The 18,760-nt window shown below is 41.1% G+C and overlaps 1 protein-coding gene across 2 annotated transcripts in view; it reads right to left on the bottom strand.

Annotated features, from left to right (window-relative positions):
- The window catches only part of LOC147883585 (uncharacterized), a 126,071-nt gene that overhangs the window by 95,525 nt on the left and 11,786 nt on the right, over nt 1-18,760 (bottom strand). For both annotated transcript variants that reach the window (XM_087400021.1, XM_087400022.1), the window contains exons 2-8: nt 15,669-15,764; nt 11,481-11,592; nt 11,279-11,346; nt 10,973-11,054; nt 10,469-10,611; nt 10,147-10,287; nt 2,790-2,861 (exon numbers count right to left, since the gene is read on the bottom strand). In XM_087400021.1, the coding sequence (XP_087256147.1) occupies nt 2,790-2,861; nt 10,147-10,287; nt 10,469-10,611; nt 10,973-11,054; nt 11,279-11,346; nt 11,481-11,592; nt 15,669-15,764 (714 nt within the window). The remainder of the gene's footprint in view (nt 1-2,789; nt 2,862-10,146; nt 10,288-10,468; nt 10,612-10,972; nt 11,055-11,278; nt 11,347-11,480; nt 11,593-15,668; nt 15,765-18,760) is intronic.

Below are 18,760 nucleotides of genomic sequence, written 5' to 3'. Positions count from 1 at the left end.
GCAATGAGCCTGACAAACTTTATTCTTCCATGTGCCTTAATGCTTTATGTGTGGATGGCATGTTTTGTGCTATGGTCATCTCATACACTTGCACTTTTGGCATTGTATGCCTCAGGCACACCTTGGTTTCTATGTGTGAGTGCTAGAGGCATAGTTAGGTGCCCACAAGCACAGTTAGGTGGTGGAGAGCCACATAGGATGATTGAGAGAATCTAGGAGCAGATTGAGGAGATGATTGTGGAGCTTTGAAGTCATCAGTGATGTCAGTCAGTATGTATGAGGTGCCTACTTAAGGACCTCACTCTTCTTCATTCTGTGGAGATCCAGATTCGGGGCTGATCTTACTTGTCCTCGATGCCACACAGCAATCGAGTCAGTTCAGCATTGCCTTTGGGAGTGCAGACAGGTGAGGATGATCTGGTGTTGCCACGATTCTTTGCATATTTCATAGAGCACCCTTCTTCATGACTTGGGGATCAGTGGCATGGTTATCTCTTACTAGACCTTAGGTGTTTTTCGAGGGACAGGACTCAGACTCATCCTTCATTATATGACGACACTCTGTGGAGTCATGCTCTCTCTAGGATGTTCCTTTCACTCCTTTCAGAGCTGCTCATGCCTCGGTAGACACATCTTGGGAGATTCTGGCTAGCATTGCAGCATGGCATATTTGGAGGGCTAGATATACGGAGGTGATGGAGGGTTCACAAGTTCACCCGTCCCAGCCTATGGCCAGTATATGGACTGATACTATACACACACTGATGGCCATCTGGGTGAGCATGCAGGGATTCTCCAAAGCAGCTACAGCCAGGACAGATACGTTTTTCAGAGTTTGGAGAGGATGCCCGTTCTTCTCTGAGACTAATTCAGGGTTGAGGAGGCATTTTCTGCCTCCACCTTGGATTTTTGTTAGCTCTTTTTGAGCTGTTTTTTCTTTCATGCATGTCATGATGTACTCCCGCACTTGAGCTTGCTCTTGCGGCTTTCATTCATACTTAATGAAGTAATCTTTTTTGAGGGAAAAAAAAAGGTAGAAGAAGAAGATGCTAAAGCCATCTTGCTCTCTAGCTTATCTGATAGATGCCCTGAGTTGATACAAATACTTTGTATAAGTTCAAAAATTTTACAATTCCAACCATTACTTTTGAGTGAGGAGAGAATATCTGAGGCATTCTCAGTTGGACGAGACTTAGCATACAGCATAAAGAAAATGATGGGAAGCTGAAAGGCAAAGAAAAATCAATTAATCTCAAACCTGATTATTGTGGTAAAGGCAGGCACTAAGAGAATTTTTGCTAGAAAAGAAGCATAGCATGCAGTTCAAAGATTGGAAGGGGACAGCATGCTTGGTGGAAGAGTTGAGACCCACTGGTGCATTTGCAGGATTGACCGTTGCAGATGAGTATGATTACTCAAAGGACTAGGCATTTTTGGTACTGGTCTGGCCGTTTGGGGGTGGCTGGTTGGCTATTTTGGTTCTGGATCTTTGTGAGTGAATCAACGATTTGTTGCAGGTGCTTTTGGTTTGGATCCTTTGTATGAAATTTCTGAGTCTGTGAGCAGTCTTGTAGCAGCTTGTCTTGTCAAAATTTACTTTCCTCTAAGAGTTTTTTCTGTAATACCTCCCATTCATATTTGAAGGCTGACGCTGAGGAAATATTCACGTGGGGATTACCCATATGTGAACAAGTTTGGCATGACTAAGGTTTCAATAGCTGGTGGTATCAAGTGAGTGGGTTCACGTGTTAGTTGACGGGTATCCAGTGCATGAGCAGCTGCCGCTTGGGGCATGGTTGCAACGTGGAGTTTCCATGACGGTGTGGTTGACCAATCGAAGGCTTGTGGTTCTATTTACTTGGAGAGAAGGCAGACATCTCTTCCTTTTTGGCCTGCATGCTGGCCTGGGAGTTCATCTGCACATATGAGAGTGAACATCTGGGTTTGGCTTCTTCCATAGTGCAAGCACTGCTTGATAGTCGACAGGGTCACTAGTACAGTCATCTTTGAGTTGTGTCTTTTGTATCAGCAGCAACAAGCTCAGTCGAGACGAGCTGCTTGTAAGGTTCTTTAATATAATAGAATCTTTTGATATATCTGTATGGACTGGTTACATTCAAGTTTTCTATCATATCATCTGTTGTTCTAAGTTCTATGTTTTTCTCAGGTGGGGAGAGACAAGCAAAGTCTTACTTCATTTTATCTAACAATTTCATTTTCAAAGAAAATCATCTTTAAAGGGGCTAATCCATCCGAAACCTCTACATATATGTGCATAAATGAAAGCCATCTATTTTCTGTTATTGTGAATGAAAATGATGTACAAGGCTCCATTGCAATCACACAGATTAGAATGGGATTTTGCAAAATAATAATGCAACTCTAACAAAGACCTTTTTGGAATAAGAAGTGTACTCCATGCATCCTAGAATACATATACATATGGTAAGCAATGCCCTTCGAGGGGACTTTACCTATAATTATCAGACTGGTTTAAGGATTAATGGCTCTGATATTTTGTTCCTTGTTATCATACATTTAATAGAAATGTAGGGGTCATTGTGAAATCGTTATTTCATGTCTAGCAAAAAAAATCATTACTTTATAGTAGCGTGTGTTGGACTTGGATTAATCAAGAAAAACAGAATTACTGTAAAACCTTTTAAATTGAATGCTCAGATGGTGGAATTGAATTGGAAATTTCTAGCTACTTCTTTATTTTCCATTTAACTCCCCTGAAACACCCATGAGGTCCATAAAATCTCAAAACAAAGGGAAAATATTAAAACCTTTTGACACAGCTCTATACTTTGCTCCAACTCTCCCTTGGTTCTTGCTTCGTTTGCAGACATTTGATAAACCTGGAAAATTTATAAATCATTTCCTGAACTTTGAGACATTTTTACAAAGTCCCAGAAAATGATAAAGGGAATCCAAGTTTAGGAGACAAGAGAAGCGATGCATACATTTACACAACTTTGAAGTTTGATAGGGGATGGTCATTATTTATTTTTCCATGAAAAAGAATTCTTTTAAGTATGAAAGAGACAGCCAAGAACAAAGCACTCAAGGCACATTTACATCATGAGAAACAAATCGTAAAGTACCACTGAAAGAGTCCAATGATAAGAAAATCCTGAAAGAAACCAAGAATATGGCTCAAAGTGCCACACCAAGCCAATATTAGAGTCGAAAAAGAAAGGACTGCCTCTATAGTATCCTCCTAGCCAATGCACACCTCAAAGTCCCCTGCCTCAACCAAATGGCAATCAAGATGTGTAAACATACGTCCAAATGCTAGCCAAAGTATGGGCCGGGTGTGTGAAGATAGTGGGAGAGAAGGAAGGAGTCTCACTTGAGGCTTTCTCACATACACAATGGGGGAATACATACAAAGGTGGAGGCTGAAAACAGTTTTCCTCTTCTTAGTTGTGAAAGCCAAAATAATTCTAGTACAAAGAAATAGAAGGACCCTATATGTGGGTCTCAAACCAAACTCAGCTAACTAAGGTGGCATACTAACTGAGCCACGAACTAGAGTACATAAGGATAGCTGTCATCCAGCTATTATTCATGGGCGGTGTACCAACCGCTAACAAGTCGGTGACATAAATGCACAACGGTCACCCTGGCATATCACGAGTGGAGCTCGATATCTCAACACTCCCTCTTGAGCTCAATCCCAATTCTTGCACACCAAGCAGGTCTTTGAACTTGCGCAGCTTCTCTGCGCCTAATGCTTTCGTGAATATGTCAGCTACCTGATCCTCTGTGCTGACATAAACTAGATCAATAAGACCTAGTAAAACCTTCTCCCGCACAAAGTGATAATGCACCTCAATGTGCTTTGTTTTAGCATGATAGACTGGGTTATTTACCAAGTGTATACTGCTCATGTTGTCACAATAAATGACAACCGGTCCATCTGTAGACTGATGCATATCATAAAAGTAGCTTATGCAACCAAGCTACCTCACATGCAGCCATTGCTGCATCCCTGTACTCAGCCTCTGTGCTAGACAAGGCAACTGTAGGCTGTTTCTTACTGCTCCAAGTGACTGCAACACTCCCAAAAGAGAACACATATCCACTGGTAGATCGTCTATCAGAAATACTACCGGACCAATAAGCATCAGTGTATCCATGCAACTGTATCTGAACCCCAGTCTCATAAAATAGTTCATACTGCAATGTGGACTTCACATACTTGAGTATGCATCTAGCCGCATCCAAATGCGGTTTCCTTGGAGCCTGCATAAACTGACTTACCAATCCAACCGCGTAGCTCAAATCTGGCCTGGTAATAGTCATATAAATCAAACTTCCTACTATGCGTCTGTACATAGTAGGGTCTTCCAGAAGCTCACCTGCATTTGTGCTCAGCTTCACATTCTGCTTCAAAGGAACTGAAATAGGCTTACAGTCTGTCATCCCATATTTGGACAGCATGTCCAATCCATACTGCCTTTGCAAGAGCCGTATCCCACTTGGTGATCTAATCACCTCAATGCCCAAGAAATAACGCAGCTCTTCCAAATCCTTCATCTCAAACTTGTGCTTTAATAGTATTTTCACATGAAGGATATCTTTATCACTATCACCTGTGATGATCAAATCATCAACATAAATGACAAGCAACATAATACCTTTCTCTGTTTTTCTCACATAAAGTAAGAAATCTGCCTTGGAAATCTGAAAGCCAATAGTGACAAGATACTGTCCTATCTTGTCAGACCATGCTCTAGTGCTTGCTTCAAGCCATACAATGCTTTCTTCAACCTGCAAACAAACTCAGGATGAACAGCATGAACATAACCTGGTGGCTGCTCCATAAAGACCTCTTCTTGCAAACCACCATGCAAAAAGGCATTCTTTATATCCATCTGATGTAAAGACCATCCCTTTGATGCAGCCATAGCAATGACTGCTCTTACGGTTGCCATCCTTGCAACCGGACTGAATGTTTCTTCATAATCAATGCCATATGTCTGTGTATACCCCTTGACAACCAATCTTGCCTTGTATCTCTTCACAGAACCATCTGCATTGTGCTGGTTCTGTATTGTGCTTCACCTTATAAACCCACTTACAGCCAATTGCATTCTTGTCTTTAGGCAAAGGCACCAATTCCCATGTAGCATTTGCTTCCAAGGCATCCATTTCTTCATCCATGCCTTTCTTCCATTTTTCTTTTCCCATGGCTTGCTAAAAAGAAGTGGGTTCTGGTTCCTGTATCACTTTGACCATATAGACATAGTGAATGGCTGTAAATCCATCATATTTCAGCCTATCCACAGGATACCTAGCTCTGGTAGACCTGCGTAAAATAGGCTCACTTCCAGGTGCTCTCAAAACATCCCTGGTCTTCCTTACTCCAAGTGTAACAACAGAAGGGATACCCAACTCATCATCAATGCTTTGTTCTGAGCCACTGGATTCACCATCCACATAAGAGTGACCTGCATTCACATCAAACATGGGCTGATCTACCTTCTCTTTTCCTTTTCGTGATACGTGCATACCACTATCTGCATTGCTTTATCTGCATTGCTTTGAGGAGATTCTCCTGATCTCAATCTGCCTATCCATGGCGAAGTATGTGAACCACTGCTAGAGGACACTGCAAGTCCACTAATATTTTGTGATTGCTGCTGTGAATTCTGTGCAACATTACGATTTTGTGCATCTACATCATCAATCACATTTACTGGTTTATACCAGCTCCTTATCTTATCAAAAACAACATCTCTGCTCATTGTAAACTTATGAGTAGAAGGGTTATAGCATCTATACACTTTCTGCTACAGAGAATAACCAATAAAGATGCACTTCTCAGCTTTTGGATCCAACTTGGACCTCAACTCATCTGGCACATGAACATAGGCAATGCAACAAAAAATTTTCAAATGAGAAATATCTGGTTTCCTACCAGTATACATCTCCTCTGGCGTCATGCCATGTATTGCTGCAGTGGGAGTCCTGTTCATTATGTAAACTGCTTCAGCCTAATCATAATCTGGTAGGTCTTTTTCATTTAGCATGGCCCGAGATACCTCTCCAATATGCCTGTTTTTCCTTTCTGCAAGTCCATTTTGCTGTGGGGTATGACTGCATGAATATTGCTGCTTTATGCCATGCTCCTGCAGGAACCTTGCAAACTCATTTGAGAGGTACTCTCCCCCTCCATCTGACCTTAGGCATTTTATTTGCAGGCCTGTTTCTTTTTCAACCATAGCTTTAAAAGCTTTGAAATGCCCAAACACTTCACTTTTCTTTTTCATAAAATATACCCAAACTTTTTTGTTGTAGTCATCAATAAAAGTGACAAAATAATGACAACCTCCAATAGATGCAGCTTTAGTAGTCCACACATCAGAGTGGATTAATTCCAATGGCTTCTTACTCTCTTGAACATGTCTAGGAAATGGTTTTCTTGCTTGTTTTTCAAATTGACAGGCTTCACATACCTTATGCATTTCTACAACCTTGAATTTAGGCAATCCTGCAATAATATTTTGGTCCTACATTGATTTAAGTTGCTGTACATTAACATGACCAATGCGTTTATGCCAGATATCAATATCTGCAACTACACCGGTCCCATGTGCAAACATTGCTGCACTCAATTCAGGCATGTCCGCATCCAACGTAAACATCCTGTCCTTCTTCTTTCCTTTTGCTATCAAGCGACCGTTATTTTTCATATCCTCAATAAAGCATTCATGAGGATTAAATCTGACCTGCAAGCCTTGCTCAACCATTTGACTAACAGAAACCAGGTTCTTGGTGATATTCGGGACATGAAATACATCAGACAGGTATTTTTTTTTCCCATCAGGTACATAGACAAAGAAATTTTACCAATCTGCACAATAGGATGTGCAGTATCATCACCAGTCTCCACAAATCCTGGTCTTTCCATTTTCCTTGCATCCTGCATCCATTCTGCATGACCTATCATGTGGTTTGACGCACCTGAGTCAACATACCACACATCATTGCTTTCTTCTGCACTTGTCACAGAATTGGTCATGTGCTGCACCATAAACAGATGCTCATTTCTGTCATCACCCTGTCTACTAGAAGATGCATAATTCCCTTGCTGCAATTTTCCATTCATGATGTCATTCTGCTTTTTATAGCAGTCTTTAGCCATATAATCCATTTTACCACAGTAGTAGCATTCAACATCGCTGTTTGCATTTTGGCCTCTCTGCCATCCACCACGACCTCTTTGGCTCCCCCTGCCTCTAGGGTTACCACATCCTCCTCCATAGGACTGGTTTTCTTGAGTTTGCAGCATATTCTGATTTCTACCATGGCCTCCAGATCGGCCTGCTCTACCTCTGCCTCTACCTCTTCCAACATTTGAGTAGAAGACAATTTCTTTTGAAGTTCCTCCTGAAGAAGATGCACCACTATTTCTCTGCTCTTCAGAAATTAGAAGAGCAAACAACTCCTCAAAATCAGGAAATTTTTCACGGACGGCAATGGATGTCCGGAACTGTGCATAATTCTTTCCTAGACCATTCAAGGTCACAGAAACTAAATCATCATTTTCCACTGGTGACCCAATGGAAGCAAGTGCATCTGCAATTTTCTTCACCTTCATGTGGTAGTCATTGATGCTCATATTTTCTCTCTGCACACATTGTGCAACTCCTGCTTGAGTTGCATTTTCCTGGCTTGCGTATTTGTGCTGTACATTTTTGCCAAAGTATCCCATGCCTCCTTTGGTGTACTTGCATCCTGAATATGCACAATCATAGAATCTAAAATACTGATAGACAACCTGTACATAACTTTTCTGGTTCTCTCATGCCATCCTTTAAATGCCTACATTTCCTGTTGATTGGGAACATTAGGAAGAACTGGTTCTTCTTTATTTCCTGTAATGAACTCCCAATAGCCTTTTTCCATAAGGAAATTTGTTATTCTAAACTTCCATGCTTGAAAGTTGTTCTTGTCAAGCTTTTCAGTGACAATCTGTGAAAGAGAATCAGACGCCATTATAGAACACTGCAAAATATTCTGTCACTGCAAAAAACACATCTTCTGTCTCACAAGGGCAAATCTGCAAAACTGACGAAAGTGGTATTTGACCACACATATTTGACCACACACTAGTGATGATTTTGCATGAACAGGCAATAAGGATGATTCTGTAACTCCCAATATCTCTGCGCACAGGCATACGATGCAATTTCTGCGGTAACTTTTCACTGACCTGCAAAACAGTGGTCGCACACAGCAAAAACAGGGTCTTTTTCTCACTGCTTGCGGAGAACTTTCGCCTCCAAAACGGGCCCCGAAATAGCCTCGAATCAGAAAAATAAAGTCACTGAGGGCTTCGCCATCACCTGCAGCATATACTGCCCTCTCGCCACACCGCGAAGGGCGTCTCAATCTGAGACAATGTACTCTTGCACTTTTCGGCTGTGCTACCTGCAGAGATTTGCTCCCAAACTCGAAAAAGGAAAGCAACACTGGTCCTCTTACCAAGACACCGCGAACTTGGTTTGCTTTCTTGAGCTCCTTACCACGAACCAGGCTCTGATACCATGTGAAGATAGTGGGAGAGAAGGAAGGAGTCTCACTTACGGCTTTCTCACATACACAATGGGGGAATACACACAAAGGTGGAGGCTGAAAACAGTTTTCCTCTTCTTAGTTGTGAAAGCCAAAAGAACTCTAGTACAAAGAAATAGAAGAACCCTATATGTGGGTCTCAAACCAAACTCAGCTAACTAAGGTGGCATACTAACTGAGCCACGAACTAGAGTACATAAGGATAGATGTCATCCAGCTATTATTCATGGGCGGTGTACCAACCGCATCTGCGGCTAACAAGTCGGTGACATAAATGCACAACGGTCACCCTGGCATATCACAAGTGGAGCTCGATATCTCAACAGGGTGGACCTATGTGCCATGTACAGCTTCTCTATATCTGGGACTCCAAATATGCAAGGTAGACATGCTAACAATAATTTCAACTCATGTCCACTCATGCAGGTAAAGGTCTATACTTAGAGGCAGGAATAGCATCAAGTAGACAAAGCTCTGCAATATGCTGCCAAACCCTAGAAGCCTGAGAGGAGACCCGTCTCTCAAAAAGTACACAAGACCCTGCCTAAGAGAGCCAAGGCTGAGCCCCAATTGATGAAGAAGGTAGAGGAACAAAACATGGCCATAAGTCCTGCAATCCAAAAATGCGCCTCCACTGATTTACTGCAATCCCTTCATGAATTAAATCCAAGAGAAAAGAGTGACTTTCCCATTCTTCTCATTAGGGACTCGGCACGGACAGTATCATCCACAAGAGTCGGGATACTTGATGCTATGTACTTAGATGAGAAATTTGGTCATTGTCCTCCCCTCCCTGACACTTTTCTAGATACAACTACTTACATTTTTCCTGTTTTTAGGTTTTTTGACCTACATGAAGAAGAGAAGTGCATCCATGGACACTACAGTTTTTTGAATCATCATAAGGTTTCCTTGCCTCTGTGACTGAGATTGTGCTAACCAAGGTAGAGGTTCATGTTCCATTTTTGTTAACTTGGGAAAGATTATCTTTTTGGCAGTATAAAACATTAACTTTGTTTTGGGCTTGCATTCCTTCTAAAGGGTTTCTAGCTTGATTGCAGTATCTACCTAGAATTCTATCTGTATTGCCTAGAAAAGAGCTTTATGGGATTAATCCTCAAAGTAGACTCTTTGTATGAGGAGGCAGCTCGTGATGAATTGATATGACAGCAAAACACTTGCACAAAACACTTGAACACTCTCAATCCTTGTTGCGCACATCACCCCACTTCCTCAATGGGAGGATATATGTGTTACCATGCAATAGGCAGGGACTGGAAATAGAAGAATGTCTAAATGTGCAGATTTAATTGAAGGCCACACACAGCCTTCTAAAGGCATAGGATTCAGGAAATTTCTCCATTTTTCTAGATATGGTATTACATCACATAACATTGCAACCTCATTTACTCATTATAGATACCTCGATGTACTTCTTCTAACAATTTACTTATAAAATACTTCTTAAACCATTCTTAATTATTGTAGCATATTATTGTTAAAGCTTTGTATTATCAATCATTCTTGCACCTCTGATGGATAAAAATATAAAAAAACCTCAAGAAGGTGTTTTGATCCGAGCACAACAGTTTCATTGTTTTCACTATCTCTTGCAAACTGAAGATAATCTTCAAACCACTTTATTGCATTGAAGTAATTTCCTAACTTCATGTATACTTTGCCAAGGCTGAACTTCACCTGCAACAGATATGAAAGAAATAACTATTTGCTACCTCTTTTACATCCTTTCAGATCTTTCCTATGATTTTATCCTTTTCCAAGCCAGACCAGATTTGTAACTAACCCCTTTACTTCGGGGAAGAATACTTCCCTAAGGTACCACACATCACAGCTTGTTGCGAAAAGAAACCCTGCTAACCTCAGCTTCATAAACACAGTTTCTGGTCTGCTTCGAGTTGGTCAGACATCTTGAATAATAAAACACAGCCTTTTCATATTCTTTACAATCCTCAAAAATTTTTGCAATTGTGAAATTGACATGAGACAACTTCTCATAGTCTCCTAGCAAAATAAACTCTCAGATTAGTAAGACAGCCTTCTATTGTCTATAAACAATCTTCTTTCCACCTCACTCCAGTATTCAAGGGTTGACCATAACCGTTTTGAAAGCAGCACCATGCATAAATTGAAAAGACAGAGTTCAGAGTTAAAAACAAATAAGTTTATTACAAAATGCTTCACTCAAACAAGGCCATTATTTAGAGACATGATGATGTGTAGCATATTTTATAAATTAGGAATGTGACTTCTCAGAAGAAGAAAAAGAAGAGTCTATGAGGAAATAACCAACAAATGGGAAACCTAGGATTAAACTACTCAAGAAAGTTAAAGTAAATCATACGAAGAGTGGATTAAACCCAACCATTTCGGCCTGCCACCTCTGCCTCTACAAGATTGTAGCTCAACTGAGATAGTGCCTTTGGAGGTAAAACATCCATTGAACCCTGCCAGCAGCAAATATGTAAAATGGGAGACATCATGAAAACATAAAATACAGGTTATGCATACAAAAATTTATCATGGAAAGCCATTACTACTGTACAGGAGAATTGAAGAGCATCAACATGAAAATGATCTTTGTTATTAGATGTAATCATGACAGTGAGCCTCAAGTGCAGAAAAGCTATAAAAGGAAACACTAGAAACTTTTTGGAGCAGAGGCAGAAACCTTGCGTTCCACATCATTATCATCAGAACATTCTTGGGATCCTTCAGAGTGAGTGAGAGAGAAGAATTCTGCACCTCAAACAGGGAAAAAAACCAAGCATAAGATGCACACAATAAAGGAACGAAATGAATAACACTTGTTGCCTTACTACACAACTTTGCTGATATTTCCATGTTCCCAACTAAAGAGAGAAGAATTTTACCAATGAATGCTTTTGGCTTGCCATTGGATAGCATATTCATGCAGAGCTGTTGTTTCATTGGCAGGGACATACATGTCAAGCCACTCATGCTTTTGCGGGCCTCACATTCAAGCTGCCACAGTATTCAAAGGATAGGTTTCACTGCCAACATACACATGCCAATAAAGTTACATAATGCAATATCACAAACTTCTACACCAATGATGGGTACAACGTTTTGAAGAGAGTTTGTATCGCTTAAGGAAAAGAGCTGCACAAAACCTGCAAGAAAACTGGATCAGCGCATACTTGAAAACACAGCTTCTGTTAATCCTGAAGCACCTCAACCTTGAACAATGATATGCATGGCTCCTTCAATAATGTGTAGACAAATTCATGCTTCAATGACAAGTTTTCGAGCCCTCTTTTCTCATGGATTTCTTCAATATTTTTCCTTCTTTGCATACAACCTCCTAGTGGGTAGATTTAATAAGAACATAAAGCAAAATTTTAAGGATAAAGCACCAAAAACTATACTTCATGGCCAGATGGTGTACTATCATCATGGGGCTTTTAGAGAGGTGAGATGAGATGTAGATGCCCTCAATTATCCCTCAAAAACATTGTGAGTGGTGGAGATCAAAAGGAGAAAAGTGATACCTCTTCTTCATAGAATTCATTTTAATCTAGTCATAGGGTACGTTTGTACCTCATTCTTGTATGTTGGAGTCTTGGTGAGTCATGTGTGGCATCATGCTTAGATAAGTAATTAGGTTCTAAGGGCGCGCTTCGGCTGATCCTCATGCTCATACATCTCTCACTTAAGCCAGTTTTACCCGTCATTTCCTCGTTGTCTCTTTTCGTCTTTGGGTGCTTCTCTTAATAGCAATGGCTATTTATAGCCTGTTTTCCCCATTGGGTGCTTCTCTTAGTAGCAAACAATGGATCAGTGCTACTGCCTTTTGATACTTATTGTGGTGCTGCTAGATGTTCATCTGTAGGGGCTTTTGGAGAGGTGAGATGAGATGTAGATCCCATGTGGCATTAGCGATTATCCCACACAAAAAATGTGAAGGAGCTTTTTGATGTCGAATTTGCAACATTTCGGATTAATGGAGCACTACATTGTCCCTGGCCTCCATTCTTCATCAAGTATTTTTTATCGGTATTCTGATTTTCAGTTTCAGTTTCATTTTCTGGCAATTTCCAGCTGGAGAAAGGTGATACCTCTTCTTCATGGAATTCATTTAATCTAGTGATGGGTACGATTGTACCTCATTCTTGTATATTGGAGTCTTGGTGAGTCATGTGCGGCATCATGCTTAGATAAGTAATTAGATTCTATGGCGTGCTTCCACTGATCCTCATCCTCATACATCTCTCACTTATGCCAGTTTTACCCGCCATTTCCTTGTTGCTTGTTTTCCTCGTTGGGTGCTTCTCTTAATAGCAATGGCTATCTATTGCCAGTTTCCTCATTGGGTTCTCTTAGTAGTAATGGACCATTGCTACTGCCTTTTGACACTTTACTGTGGTGCTGCTAGATGTCCATCTGTAGGGGCTTTTGGAGAGGTGAGATGAGATGAAGAGGCCATGTGGCACTAGCAAAAAACATTGTAACTGGAGGAGCCTTTTGATGTTGGATTTATAACATTTGGGATTAATGGAGCACTACATTGACCATGGCTTACATTCTTCATCAAGTATTGGTTATCGCTGCTTCTATTCTGATTTTAAGTGTTGATTTTTGGCACTTTCCAGCTGGAGAAAGGTGATATTTCTTCTTCATGAGATTCATTGAATCTAGTCATAGGGAATGTTTGTACCACATTTTTGTTTGGCCACTGCTTGGTCTGTTTGCTCATGTTGGCGCCACTCTATGGTACATTTCTCAGCTTAAGAGGCCTATCAAAAGCTTTCTTTGGAGTGGGCCTGATAGGTCCTCACATACAAGAGTCAGAGGTCCTTGGAGACCTTCCTTCTTCTGATTCAGGAGGGAGAGCTAAACATTATTGATCCTGATTTCCAATGTAAAACTTTCCTTTGCAATCTTGTGGTCAAGAGACTTATGCCAAGGCAAGAACCTTGGAAATATTTTTTCTTTCGATGCATTGGGTATTACACTAACATTAAGATGCCTCCTTCACCTCTTATGGCTTCTATTGTCAGCTTGGCAGAGTTTTAGGAATGCTTTATGGAGGGTCTCTCCCATTTTGCAAGATGAGATTGATATGCAGCAAGTTATGTGGAATAATTCTATTATGGATGAGAGCAGGAGACCTCTTGGGCCTCAGGATATATGCAATGGTTCAGATAGAAGAGAGGTCATGCTTCTCGGAGTTCTTGTATTGTTCAAGAACCTTCCTGAATATCACAAACTTCAGCTAACTAGTCACCTTAGACAAAATGGCCTCCATAGATGCAAGACAGCGTAGACATACCAGATGGATGGGTACTTTTTCAGGCACAAGAGTCTCTCTCAGGTCATAGGCCCATGTGAAGAGGCCATTTTAGTCGTCAAGGTGTAGTCTAGAGGCAAGTTAGTCAAATGCCCAGATTTTGATGTGGTTTTTGATGTGCAGTTGAAGCCAATTAGAGTCCTCAGCTTTGTGGAGTTGCTCCTAGCTGGTTTGTAGACCCCCGCCCAGAGAAATATCCCTCTTGGTAGCTTTGGCTTTTTGGGAGTGTTTCTTCAATGGAGTTCTGGAGTGTGGGAGTGGATTGTAGCAGACAACCACACAAAGAGCTTCTATTCTTCAACTTTACAATAAGCAATGCTGGGCAGTTTCAGATCACTACCAGAGGATGGATATCCTACAAAGCTCAAGATATATGTAGATCCACTTACCCCACTCACTGAGGATCTCTATTGGGAGATAGTTTCGGGTCTCTTCACATAGATTGTGCATTGAGAGTGGCAGGGCAGAGGATCTACCCCGAGAGAGGCGCTTATGCACATTATTTGACATACAGGAGGTCGAGTCAGAGGAGCATTTCATTTTGCCCACTTTACTATGAGATCCAAGGACGCTTCTACTGCCTCTTCAGAGACAGTTCTGATGTGTCGTCCCAATTTCTCTCCTATCAAGGCCAGAGATACTTGGCAGCTTTCATCCATGAGGCAGTCAGGCACCGCAAGCATCTAATGTAGCATGTAGCATGTAGTATGGGTGTTGATGCTCCTTCAGTAGCTCCACCCTTTCAGCTTGTTTGTATCAGGTTTCTCACAGTCTCATAGGCCCATTGGTCTTCCAAAGACTTTATTAAACTTTCTTTCTTTCACCACTCATGAAGAGACACCTCCTAGACCTTGAACTTCATGTTTACTTGCCAACTAACCAAGTGTCACCTCCTAAAGCATTTAATTTGACATGTCGATCTACCACTTAGTTAGCTTCTCCTTTATTTTAATTCTCATCCACTTGTCCATAGGCAAATGACCATATAAACTCTAATTGCGATGTCTATGCATAATGGAGATCTCGTGAACATCCAGTACCCTTTTATCCCATACCGAGAACCTTTACAACCAAATCTTTGACCATATTATGGAGCTAAAAATACGTGATACCAAACCAATCCTTGGCTCACACATTATTTACATGTGTGTACATTAAACTTTTAACAGCCTCTATAAGACTATTATCAACAACAGATTCATCCGAGGTTATGCTACATCTTAACTGGAATGTAGCAGCCCCTCATAGGTCAAATACTTGACCTATGAGGGAAAAGTAGAGAGCTACTAGTGTCTCTAATGGAATTGCATGATACTGTGTGATAACTAATCCTGACATATAATCCTTGAGCCTCAATGAGGGCAAAATAGAGAGCTATTAGTGTCTCTAATGGAATTGCATGATTCTGTGTGGTAACTAATCCTGACATATAAGCAGTTCTGGGTGCAGTTGGCTCCCACATCCTAGATCCATTTTAGAAAGAGGAAAGACAATGGATAGTTAGGTGAGAGAGGGAGCAAGCATGGCCTTGCCAATGCTTATCTTGGCAGAACATACACTGCTAACAGCTCATTTGCATCACAAATTTCGAACAAAACAAGACCACTTACACAGTTAAGCACAAATATTTTAAAGAAAAGTTTGAATCATAAAGAAAAGTCTGTGAGATATCCCGTATCAGGATCCAACTTAATTTTACGAAAATATCAAGGGCACAGATTAAACATCAAACTATCACTTGGGGTCTTACGTTGGCAAGTATATCATCTCTTAATTTTCTTCTTTGCTTTATGTTTTTGTTTCCTTGAGTTCCAAGTTTGATACGCATTTTACCTTTTTTGGGATCCTGAATGCATCAGATGTTTGTTAACATTTAAAAGACTACAATCAGATAGAGGTATTGCACTCTTTGATGAGAGCCTTGCTAGAATATAATTTATGACTGGTGTAAGAATCTTAGCACGCCAATTTGAAGCCAGAATAGTAAGAAAAAATCATGATATGACAGAGCTTCTCATGGTTTTGTATGAATGTTCCGACAACATATATGATGATTTCAAACAAAATGAGCACAGATATAGAAAAATAGAATATTTTTACCAAGAAATCACAAAGTATTTCTAAGTTTCTTTCGTAAAAGAGATTTTCCCATATGTCAGCATTTGTCTAGACATCCAAAAAACAAGGGAATTTCAGCCATTAGCTCTCGGGTTAGAGAAACAGACACAAGACATGGCAAAAAATACAGACTCAACTGCGTCAATTTCAAGAAGAGAGGGAAGCATGGGGCATCCAAATTACTACGCTGCACCAAGAGTAGGACAAGCACGACAAAGCGCTGCTTGAATCGCAGCAAGTCAAGAAATCTTGGAAAACTGAACTCGCAGATCTCAAGCATAACAAGGCTGCATCGAACACACAGATAACGGACCTGTAGACAAAGAACATAGGCTGAGAAGCTGAGAAAGTTCAACACTTGCCTCCACACAGGAGGCACGTTCTAGTGCCTCTGATACTTTGGCTTCCTTGCAGGCTGAATTTGAGAAGCTTAAGAAAGATAAATTGGGGCTGAAACTGCAGCTTCTTCACCAACATGAGCAACACTTGCATGAGATGATGGATCTCGGCATGAAGTGTACATTTTTGGAGGTCACTTTGGACACACAGGGTAGTGCCATGACTGCCATGGAAGCCACCACTAGGAGATACCAAAAGAAGGCTGCCACCTACAGATAGCGGTGGTGGAATACAAAACAAAAACAAAGGGCTTCAACACATGGTCAAAATGCTAGCGGTTGCAGAGGAGACTAATAAATAGACTAGGCTACTCAGTCATGTCCCTACTCACTTGACTGGAGCTGCTCCATGTGGGGGCCTGCTAGAAGATGGCTCTCCTATTCTCTACAAGCTGATTTCAGACATATGTATATATCACCCCATTGTTGCCATGTATTTTAAACCTTGTTATGATGTAATTACTAAAAACAAAACAGGTGTCCTAGTGATTGCTCCTGGTTCTCGTTTGTGAGTTCAGCTCACTCCCGCATCAGTTCGTGGTTCTCCCTCAGCATTGGCGGACATTCCTCGTCAGTTGGTCGCCAAAAACTTGTTTTGGAGCAGTCCAAAGGCTGTTTTTTGACCTTTAGAGGTCCAATTTTGACGTTTTTTGACATTTTGGCACTGCCCAAACATAAACGACCCTGTCCCGCACCATTTCAAGAAAATTTTTAAATTTTTTTATCCGTACAGCTGTATGTACATCCGGTACATTGGCTTGAGGATTCCGACAGCGGGGAGTACCCTTTTCACACCTCGTCATCTCCGACATTGCAATATTGCAGTGTTTGACTGTCCCGAACAGTCAAATATCATTTCTTTGATCTCAGTACACTTCGGTGACTGCTTCGATTGATGCGCCATCTCTGCTACTCATTGCCTCTTCTGTGCATTCGGTGACTCTCCGATCGGCACATTGAGAGTCATGACGTGATCTCCCTTGGTAGCTGCTCCTATGGCCTTCATTGATACATCATTCGTGGGCATCCTCGCCTGGTTCTTCAATGACATACCTCTTTGCATCAGGATGTGCACTCTCTTGTGTGGTAGCTACTTCGGGCTCATGGGCTCTCTGCCCTTGCTATGCATAAAATGAATGAAATCTTTTATATATTTTTATATATGTTTGAGTTAAAGGTTCTTTGCTTTGAGTAGTCCCTCTAAAAAGAATGTTTGAAGAGTTAATAAAGGTCCTCTGCCTTGGATTGTCCTCCTAAAATGATGTATTTCTTTTATGGTTTGTGACTCCATGTTTCTAGTTAGTCCCTGGAGTCAAGAGGGAGATGTACTGTGGGAGCCATGTATTGGCATTGATAGGGTCTAGTTATCAGGCTTGGCATATGAGTTCTAGGATGTTGGTGCATTGGTCTCCTAAACCTCTGAGTTGATCAGGCATCCGTGCATAATGAGCCTCTGAGCCATGCTAGATGAGCTTTCTATGTTATGCTCACTAGCCTCTAAGCCATGCTCACTTGCCTTTGAGATTGTGTGGGAGCCATGTCTAGTTCTAGACCGGCATGCACAGTTTTGATGACCGTCATTGTCATGTTCTATTCTTGGTTCCATTCCAATAGCCTCTCACCTTGCCTTCATGGGGGGGGTGTTGGAATATGAAGCCAAAGTGAGTCAAAAATGTGTGTTCTAGTGTAAGTTCTACTCTAGTGTGTCCTACGGATGCCACGTGTCATATTGGGAGTTATCCCATATGCATAGGTGTTCATATGTGTGTGTGTGCTCTTATGTAAGAGTTGTACTTGTCTAGTGTCAAATCAATCAACTATCAAGCTACAAGGTCTTTGGTCTACATGTGAGTACTCTCATTTTTGTTCATTGCTCTAGTCATTTTATTTCCATTTCATTATGTCTCCTTTTGAGTATCACTTCCTCTCTCCCTAGCCTACCCTCTCTCTCTCCCTCTTTCCACCATGTTCCTTCAGTTGTTCGAGCGGAAGAGAAAGAAAAGATGAACTGAAACTTTGAGAGAAGATCTGCGTTCGGATGATTGCAATTTCTTGAAACAAGAAACACTAGCCTAGTGCTTCGTGGAAGTGAGATAGAACAACTGATGATCTCCCCCCTATTTTAATTCTTGTGGATTGATGCACTTCAATGGTTCAATTTTTGGAGGCTGTACCAAGGTACATTTGCTTGTGCCATTTGGCAAATATGTTGGCATGTTGGAGTTCTACTCTTTCATTTCCTGCTCTTCCTTTCTGTTTCATGCTTTCTTCTTTGACTTTTGATTATGTTAAAAAGGGGGATGGCTTTCTCCTTTTGGTTGCCTCT

The sequence above is a fragment of the Dipteris shenzhenensis genome, chromosome 28 (assembly GCF_047967505.1).
Source record: "Dipteris shenzhenensis isolate YYH24624 ecotype China chromosome 28, Dip_SZ_1.0, whole genome shotgun sequence".
In the NCBI taxonomy this organism is placed as follows: Eukaryota; Viridiplantae; Streptophyta; class Polypodiopsida; order Gleicheniales; family Dipteridaceae; genus Dipteris; species Dipteris shenzhenensis.
Note: the sequence above shows the minus strand (reverse complement) of the source record. Positions and strands in the feature narration are given on the sequence as shown.